The 10,400-nt window shown below is 38.6% G+C and overlaps 1 protein-coding gene across 1 annotated transcript; it reads right to left on the bottom strand.

Annotated features, from left to right (window-relative positions):
* Positions 1-5,806: 5,806 nt before the first annotated feature.
* On the bottom strand, positions 5,807-6,748 carry LOC123782672 (olfactory receptor 52E4). The gene has a single exon (XM_045782940.2). It carries the CDS (start codon positions 6,740-6,742, stop codon positions 5,807-5,809), a length of 936 nt encoding a protein of 311 aa, XP_045638896.2. The 5' UTR covers positions 6,743-6,748.
* Positions 6,749-10,400: the final 3,652 nt, after the last annotated feature.

The following is a 10,400-nucleotide window of genomic DNA, read 5'->3' as shown; positions in this document are numbered from 1 at the left end:
CTGACATAAAGACAAGAGGACAGAATATCCCCGTACAGTTGAAATTCAAACTCTGGAGTGTAACCAGAAATAAATGGGAAACATTAAATTCCATAGCCTGTGTATCTGATCGTGTTCCACAAATTTTTACGTAATGGGCTTAGTGCTTTCTTTGGTATTTGTAATCCCAATCATTTCCCTATTAGGGAATCCAAAAACCCCAAAATGTAGTGTACATAATCCTGTGTGGATGTGTGCATAGTTGTGTTTATACATTTTTATGGGTGCTTGTGAATACTAGGTGGTCTGGTTCTTAGACCAGAAGAAACAATTTACCTTTGTTTATTCATATGCATGAAAAAACTCTGCCACATAAAAGTCGTCAATTTAAGAAATTCATAAATAGAAGAACTAATTAAGAAGAGACAGGACAAGAGGCACCTGGGTGGCTGAGTCGGTTAAGCAGCTGTCTTCAGTTCAGGGTCTTGGGATCAAGCCCCACATTGGGCTCCCTGCTCAGCTGGGAGTTCTGCTTCTCCCTCTCCCTTCCTCTCTCCCGCTGCCGCTCCCCTCTGCTTGTGTGCTTGCATGTGCATGTGTGCTCTCCCTGTCTCTCTCAAATAAATAAATAAAATCTTAAAAAGAAGAAGAGACAGAACAGCAAACAATTTCAGTGTCATATTTTAGAAAATAAACAACTCAGTTCCCATCATAATTTGTTCTTGAAAAAATATTATCTATCAGATTTGAAAAATGACTAGGAGAGGGAGAAACTCGACAAAGAATATTTTATAGTTATGATGAAACATGAATGGAGAGATTATTTTAATCTAGGTAAATTTATCATCTGGAGAGTGTATAAGTAAATATATCCAGTACATAAAATGTACAGTTGTAGGCCAGCTTGGGGAGGGGAGACTAAATATTCTGGGCTAGACCACTTTCAAATATATCTTTGCCTGATATCCATGGGGAGAGGGCAGGAACATCTTAAACATCGTAAAATACAGTTCCTACCAAGAGTGTACCCTAGCTCTCATGTCTTTACCGATGTCTCCCTTAAGGTAACATTGAAAGAGGAAGTATCAAGTGATTTTGTTTTATAGCACTCATCCCGAATATGTGGGATCTCTGAACTTATTTATAGTAAATTAAAAATTTAAAACAAAAAAGGAAAAAGCTCATTACTTCACGGTTTATTTGGGAAAAACTAGTCCTCTAGAAATTGTGGAACTGATTGCATGTGATGTGTGCAGTTGTGCAGAAAGCTTTAATTTAACTTTAGGAATACTTGGGTATTGGTGTAAGTCAGAACTGACAGGCATCCATTAGGGACAAAAGCATATTAAAGTCAGTACATTCTATTTTAAACCCATGCCGAGGTAAATGGCTTGCTAACTATGCCCATTTGAAACCTATGAAGAGTAACAAAAAATGAGAGATAATTTGGAGAAATTCTAAGAACAGATCTCTGTATGTGTATGCATGTGTAAGTAGACTTGGTCTGCTAGGCCAGGGAGGAGAAAATTGAAGTTCTCAATTTTGTAATGTGAAACTATCAGAGACAGTTTTCTGACTTTGATTTGTGGAGAATAGACAAGGTCAGTGGAGAGGTACTCTTCGCAATTTATTCCATCAACTCCTTAGGAGGTCCTCTACGCACCAGCATTGATTAGGAAATATGAATATAAGTTTGGATAAAACTTGTCACATACCTTCAAGGAGGCAATTAAAGGGTAGGAGAGAGAAAATTCCAAGAAGAAATTAAAACCTGCATTGCAAGTGCTGTGTTAGAAGTGTGTACAGAGTGTTGTGGGTGTGGAGCTGGATCAAGGAGAATTCCATGAAGCGATTAGTTCTGATGCTAAGAACCCACAGAACAAATTTTCAGCTAAAGAAGGAAATAAATTTTATTCCAGGTGGAGTGAAGAGCAAGGAGAGAGTGAAAATACAAGTAGAGTAGCCAGTCAGGGCACAAAAAAGGCATCTGTTATCATCCTGATGACCTTATCCAGAAATTCGGTATGTTGATGACCAGATTCTTAATTGTCTGGTGTCTTTGGTCACTCTTGGGGTTCCATATAACAGAAACCAAAAAAATAAAATAGGGCTACATCCCTAGAAAATCAACTTATCCTACGTATTTCTATGGATTTTTAGGAAGGCTTGAAAATTGGTGCCTCTGAAAAAAACCTCATTTTCAGTCTCTAAACATTGGTCAAAGCAACCAATCACTTATCATTCTGTAGTTACTTCAACATCTATTCATATATCTTCCAATCTCTCCTGGGTTTAGAAATAGACTGGGTCCCAGCCCCTCATTTAACCTCTTAACTCTAAGGTGCTACGTGGGATTATAGCCACCTATCCAGAAGCCATTTCCTCCAGGTGCCGTCCCCTTACTTGACATTCCATCAACCTCTTCTACACCCCAGTATCCACTTTCCCATTTCCTGGAACCGCCAGCAGAAGGAGAAGACATGGTGGATACCTGCTTTCCCATCCTTACCTAATCTTGCCGTCTCATGGCCATCCTGCTTTCATGCGCCTTTTTGTTTCCTCAGATGCTTCACCACCCTAGGTCTCATTTTCAAAAAGAGTCTATCCTTCAGGGCCATACTTCAAGATTCATTTATTCACAAATCCATGAATTCAAAAACACCGATTAGTCACCTTTACTATACCTGACACAGTTCTAGAGACAGAGAGAGCAAGTCCTCGCCCTCCTGATACTGACATTTATGCACCTCTATGAAGAGTCAGAAACAATGGGTGTTATACGCAAATAATGAATCATGGAACTTTACATCAAAAACTAGGGATGTACTGCATGATGACTAACATAATATAAAAAATATTATTAAAAAAATAAAAAAATAATCACCTTAAAAGCTAAAAAAAAAAAAGAAAAGAAACAATGGGTAAATTGATACAGGATGCCTTTGTCCATCTCCTTCCACATCTCACCTTTTAGTTTTGCGTGTGAGATTTCGCATGGTCATAAGTACAAGCACACACAGGTAAAAGTGTAACCTCAGGAGGTTAGGAGTAAGAGTGTGCACTCGCTCTTTACCTTGTTTTCATTTTCACCTTTCCTCCATCTCTCCATACTAACTTGCCATAAGCTTTCCCCCATTCCTTTTGCTGTTTTTCACAATTTAATCATGATATGACTTACGTTGGTCTCTAAATCTCTAAGAAACATTCCATGGTATCTTCTAGGGACATGTCTCTTATTATGTTGAATAGAAGATATTTATATTTTTCTTACAGCCCCACTTCCCCTGAGATGGGCGTAAACAGTATCCTGGAGATCCATTCCCAGAGAACTGTTAACTATTCGACCTATCTGGCAGCTGCCAGGAAGTACCCCCCTACAGGGTGCATCTTTATTTGACCTGACTCAAAGCTCATTTACTACGAGCAGCCTTTTCCCTGGGCTATTAGTTAAAAACAAGTAATAGAAATTATTTAACACTGCAGCTCCCTGAAGCAGGAATATTAGTTGGAGCTAAAAAGAGATTGACTTAAAAGGAAAAACTGGGGAGTGAATTGACCATACGGAGTTTTTCAAAGTTCTGAAATATTCCTAAACTATAAAGCCACACACATGTACATGGCAGGACATGAGAAATCCCTAATCTGTCATCTCTGGCTGACCTTGAGGAAATAATATTAAAATACAGAATACAGTTCATTACACTAGAAAATATCTGGTGCACTCAAGAAGTCATCCCCCCCCCATCTCTCTCTCTCACACACACACACATACACAAACACAGGGTGGGTGGGGTTTTTGTTACATTGCAGAATGTAAATTTTTTTCATAAAAAAACTATAGAAAAATATCCCTATGAATATACATTAAAAAAAAACTACTAGCAAACTAACTGCAACAGCGGAGTAAAAGGATTATATACCATGACCTACTGTAGTTTATCCCAGAAATGCAAGGTGGTTCAAGAGAATCAATAAATATATTACCTAACATTAATGAAATAAAGAAAAAGACACATGACCCTCTCAACTGATGCGGAAAGAACATTTGACAAAATCTAGAAAGCTTTCATAATAAAAATACTTGACAAACTAAGAATGTAAGAAAATTTCCTTGACATGATAAAGGGCATTCATTGGGGGGGGGGGGAACCAACAAACTACAGTTTGTATCATACTCAATGGTGAAAGACTGAAAACCTTCTCCCTAAGATCATACCCAAAACAAGAATGCCTGCTTTCAACACTGCTGTCTTACATTGTACCTGGAGTTCTAGCTAGAGAAATGAGGCAAGAAAAACTCATTCAAATATGAAAGGAAGGAGTAAACTATCTCTATCTGTAGATGATGTAACCTTATGTAAAGAAAATTGTAAAGAATACACAAAATTATTAGAGCTAATAAATGAATTCAGCAAAGTTACACAATGCAATTTCAACATACAGAAATCAGATGTATTTCCATATACTAGCAATGAAAACCTAAAAAAGAGATTGAGAACAAAATTCCATTTACGACAGCCTCAATATAATAACATACGTACTTAGGAATAAATTTAACCAAGGAAGTATGATAATTGTATATTAAAATCTATGACATACTGCTAAAAGAAAGCAAACTATATTCTCTAGCTGTATCTGGAGTTTAGAAATGGGACTACATATTGGAAATCTATAGGATTAATAAATTACACTGAGATCATTCTGAGCTTAATATCAAGACTGCCTTTGTGTTTATCATAGAATGACCTAACTTCCTTCTCCAAATTTTCTAAAATCTTGAATGTAAACAGTGTAGAAAGCAAGGTAAATTTTACTTAGAATTCTATTGAAACTAGGCACAGAACACATACAATCGGGGCGCCTGCATGGCTCAGTCCTTAAGCATCTGCCTTCGGCTCAGGTCATGATCCCAGCGTCCTGGGATCCAGCCCTGCATTGGGCTCCCTGATCTGCTGGGAGCCTGCTTCTTCCTCTCCCACTCCCCCTGCTTGTGTTCCCTCTCTCGCTGGCTGTCTCTCTCTCTCTGTCGAATAAATAAATAAAATCTTTTTTAAAAAACACATATAATTATTCACATCTAATATGACTTAGCTTCAAGTGAGAAAATATCATGTATCCTTGATCCTAAGCTGCAGCCTCTCACATTCCTCAATTCACAGACACTGAATTTATTAGATTAACAGTGAGGAAGAGAAAGAGAGGAAGAGAGAAAGGGAGGTAGAGAAAGACAGAAAGAGGAAGAAAAATTGGAGGAATCAGATTAGAAAGAAGAAAGGGAGAAAGAATGACAGTAAGAACAAGACAGGGGAACATTTAAATAAACATGAGTAATGGTATTTTTAAAAAAAGAGTAATGACTAGAAAAGGAAGACAAAACTGTATTAACATACAGAATATAAATCTATGGAACAGATGTTCTAATTTAAACATTGTCACTAAGCCATGGCTTGACTTTATTTTCTTCATCTACAAAATGACATTATTGGGTCAGTGTCCCTTCGGGGTCTAAGCTTACCTACAGAGAAGACATAGAGAAATGGGGAGAGTTCTCACCTTTTCCCACCAGCCATTCTACTCCCACACCACGGCTGCCTCCAGGCCACCTTCATTTTCCGTCAGTGCTTTCCCTTTGTCCAGCTACATGGGGTGGGTGAGCAGAGTGGGCAGCAAAGGTAGCTTTGCCTTATCTGCCAACCCTAAATGAATTCCAATAAACAATAAAAATCTGGTACTACTACCTACTCTAACAGGAAACCTAAAGCAGAGGTGAGATTATTAAAATGTGGGTGGTATGTGCCCCTATTTTCCAAGTGTTGACACAGAACTCTTACTTCTGTACAAATATCTTCACAACTCTCTCTCGGATCTGCTTGGTCCTGACTCCGTAGATGACTGGATTCAGGGCAGGGGGGACAACCACGTATAGATTAGCCAAAAGGATGTGGATATAGTGGGGAATGTTTCGACCAAAACGGTGTGTCATAAAAGAAAAAAATGCAGGTGTGTAAAAGCACAGCATGACACAGACATGAGAACCACAGGTATTGAGGGCCTTTAGTCGGGCATCCCGAGAAGGAAGGCGGAAAACAGCTTGAAGGATAAGCACATAGGAGGAGGCAATCAGGATCACATCCACAATGATGGTGGAAATCACCATGAGCCCATAGATGATGTTGACCTTGATGGGAGCACAGGCCAACCGGGCAAGACCCATGTGCTCACAGTACGTATGAGGGATGATGTGATGCCCACAGAACGGCAGCCTCAGAATGAGAAACACGAACGGAGTCACCAGAATTAAGTTTCTTCCAACAACAACAGAGGCCAGGATGCCGATGGTTTTATGGGTGAGGATCATGGTGTACTGGAGAGGGTTGCAGATGGCAACAAAGCGGTCATAAGCCATGGCCACCAGGAGAACAGTCTCCATGCCTGTGAACATGTGGATGAAGAACATCTGGGCAAGGCAGCCCCCAAAGCTGATCTCTTGGAGCTTGAACCAGAAGATGCCCAGCATTTTGGGGATGGTGGACGTGGACAGACCCAGATCGATCACAGACAACATGGCCAGGAAGTAGAACATGGGCTGGTGCAGACTGTGTTCGGTCCTGATCACAAAGACAATGGTGATGTTCCCCACGAGGGCAATCAGGTACACAATACAGAACGGGAAAGCAATCCAGATGTGGACAGTTCCCAGTCCTGGGATTCCTAGCAGGTGAAAGAAGGCGGGATGGAACTGGGTGTCATTGATGGAAGTCATTCTCCCAGCAAGTGTCACTGAATTCCTGTTAAGGTGTAGGGAATGTTACTCTATGGTCTTTTCTTATCGAGGTCCTAGAAAATGAAAAGAACTTCAATCGTTATGTTAGAGTTACGTAATGGCAGGAGTAGTTGATTGCAAACATTAGTCTCTTCTTTCCAGAGGGTAATTGAGTAAAGTAACTCTCTTAATACACATTATTGTTCTGAGATTCTTCATAGGCGATATTATCTGTGCCTTTAATTTATAATAATATGAGATCTGAAGGAACTGACAATATTTCACATTGTAGTACATACCTACTCTCCTTCAATACCGTGTCCTCCATGATAGTTTGCTGTATGAAACATTCAGATATGATCTCTACATCTCTTGTATTTTCATATTAGTGTGCACTGCTGTCATAACATAAATTTTTTTCCTTTGGTTTAGTCTTTGCTATCTTTTCCATTTTCCCCCATTTTTAAAAAAATTTTATTGTGATAGAATACACATAACATAAATTTACTATCTTAACCATTTTTAAGTTTAAGGTTCAGTAGTATTAAGGACATTCATACTGTTGTACAACCATAACCACTGTCTCCAGAACTTTTTCATTTTGCAAAAGCTGAAAATCTGAACCCATTTTCAGTAATTTCTCCATGGCCCCTTCTCACCATCTCTGTCACTACTATTCCACTTTTCTTTATCTCCCCTAGTCACCCATGTGCCAGACTCCAGTAACCACTATTCTACTTTCTGTTACTGTGTGTCTGGCTTTTTTTTTTTTTAAGATCCCATATAAACCTGAGATAATGTAATATTTGTCTTTATGTGACTGGCTTATTTTACTTTAGTATTATGTGCTTAGATTCATCCATGTTGTTGCAGTGGTAAGATTTCCTTCTTTTTTAAGGCTGGATAATATTCCATCATATATATAGATCACATTTTTAAGATTTCTATCCCCAAGTAGGAATTTAAGATAAGTTGGCAAAAGTGAATATTAATCTGTGAAGTCTCTTCCCCATATGAAGTTCTTTTTCAGTAGCTGTTAATTTCTGTAACTGATGAGAAATGTGACAGCAAATCTGATCTGGTGCCTGAAGCTGGAAGAATGGGAAGTGGTTGCTTAATGGACACAGGATTTCCTTCTGGAATGATGAAATTTTATAGCACTACATAGTGGTAACCGTTGTATAGTGTTGTAAATGTACTAAGTGCTACTGAACTGTAAACTTTAAAATGGCTAAAATGGTAACTTTTATGTATATTTTACAATAAAAAAATTGCTCGTTATATATATACCCAATAAAGTCCATAGAATTAGTCCAAGCATTTCATAGACTGAAAACAGAATAAGGAAGAAGGAAGGAGAGAAAAAGATAAAATATTACCTATCATAAGTATTATGTGAAATAACAAGAACTGGCAATTGATAGAGTAGCAGACAGCAAGCTTCCTGAAATTTCCCTAGAGCTTCTCTTCAGCTGATGTAATGATCAAAGGGGATTCCTATTCATTTTCATTTCAATGCCTCAGATTCCCTGGCACCTGTAGACTTCATTACAAATCCCAACACACACACAACAAAATTTTGTTAATACCTCTTAGCGCATATTGAGGGTGTATATAGACATATGTAGATTTCAGTTGAATTCAGATTTGCTAAATGACTCCCTAAGATGGAAGATGAGAACTTGGTAAGTTTTTCTGATCAGTGAGTCTGCAGTATATGCTTCAGATTGCAATTGGTTTCACAGAAATTGAGTTAAGGCTTAGAGTATTGGGGTAGGGAATGAAATGGCAGAGATCACTGGTCTGGGGAGGTGTAGGAAGAAGACTAAGATGGGAAAAAGTTGGGGAGGAAATATCTGCTAGGCACCTACACTGTTTCAGGCATAAAACCTCATCCAGCAAGAATAGAATCAGGACTCCATTCCAGGCCACAATGCCAGTGATATGAAATGCTGTCTACTTTTCTTCTTTTTCCGATACATATTGCCTTGATAGTCACACACGCACACACACACACACACACACACACACACAAACTAGCCATAGTAGGCAAATAAGGATAGAGTAATGAGTTGAACTCCCTTATAGTTAGACTGATTCCACCCATATTCCTGATATGAAAAAAGATACAATATGGTGATCAGCTGTTGTCTCTCTCTATGCTTTATATTTCAGAAGGATTAAACTGAATTCAAACTTGATTATTGGGAGACCTGACTTTATGACTGATACCATGACCCAAGGTAAGCCAAGAGGTGAAAAGTATAGCTACAGCAAAAACAAAAAATATCTTTGGAACTAAATGAGTAGGTGTATAGTAAGGAATTTTGCCTAACCCAAGAGAAGTCTGGCCTTTGTTCTTGGCTTCTAGGAAGTTATCTGTCATATCTGATAGGAGTTTAGGGTGGGGGCTGGTCAAACCAGATCTTAGTGTAAGGGGACTGGCCATACCATAAATAACAGCAATATAACTTAGGGTGACGACTTTGGGTCATGTGGCATCAATCAGTCTGAAGACTGAGTTCAACCGTCTGTGCAATTAATCAATCATGTATACATAATGAACTCCAGTAAAAGCTCTGGACACCAAAGCTCAGGTGAGCTTCCCTGGTTGGCAATATTAACTCTATACAGATTGTCACACATTAATGCCTGGAGGTAACTCATCCTGACTCCATGGGGGAGGACAATGGATGCTTCCTATTTACAAACCTCACACTCTGCCCCCAGCACCTTTTCCTTTGTCTGACTTTAATCTTTCCCTATAATAAACTGTAACCATGAGTATAATAGCTTTCACTGAGTTCTGTAAGTCCTTCTAGTAGATTATTGAACTTGGGGGTAGTTTGGGGAACTTCCTGAACTTCCAGTTGATGTCAGAAGTGAAGACAGTATGAGGAACTGTGCCCTCAAACTTTGCTGTGTAGCCAGCTCCAGAGCACAGATCAGAATATAAAGCCATAGAAGTCAACAGGTTCTTCGGAAAGAATATCTGGGGAAGATTATCATTCCTCCTTGCCAATTTATCTTAACTTCCTACTTGGGAATACCTTAATTTTAGGTATCTGGACCCTAAGAATTATGTGGATTTGTTGCTAGATTCTCAGTTCTGTTCCATTGTCTCTTTTTCTTTCTTCTTTTTTTTTTTTTCACAGTAACACTGCCATAATCAACCCAGTTTTGTAGAAAATCTCAACAGCTGATATTGCAAATCTTCCAGATTCTTCTTTGAGGTAGTTTGGTTATTCTAGGGCCTTTATTTCCCTACTCCTTATTTTCTTTCTCCCTCCTTTCACTACCTCCACTAACAAGTTTGCAAAGATAGGTTCACTTCAGTGTCACAAATCTTAGTTTCGCCTAATTTCACATCTTGATTCTGCTGCTTATTAGCATAGTAAGCAATGGGAAGTTAATGAACTTATCAAAACCTCTCTCTTCCATAAACCAGATACCAGCAGAACTTGTGTTATGGAACTGTGGGGGAGAACTAAATGAGATAATATTGCAAATAATGACAGCAACAATGTCTGACAACTCATAGGTACCCATGTACCTATGATGATTATTGTGGTGGTTTTTATTATTCTCAATTTTATCATCTTCTAATAGAATTTATATAGTGCATTTAATTCCTCTGAACCCATAATTTCAAGAAAGA

The sequence above is a fragment of the Ursus americanus genome, chromosome 16 (genome assembly GCF_024610735.1).
Source record: "Ursus americanus isolate L20-20 chromosome 16, mUrsAme1.1.p, whole genome shotgun sequence".
NCBI lineage: Eukaryota > Metazoa > Chordata > Mammalia > Carnivora > Ursidae > Ursus > Ursus americanus.
The sequence above is the reverse complement of the archived record's forward strand: the minus strand, read 5'-3'. Positions and strand labels throughout refer to the sequence as shown.

Excerpts from the sequence above, each read along its gene's own strand:
- LOC123782672 (XM_045782940.2), bottom strand. The coding sequence starts at position 6,742 with ATGACTTCCATCAATGACACCCAGTTCCATCCCGCCTTCTTTCACCTG.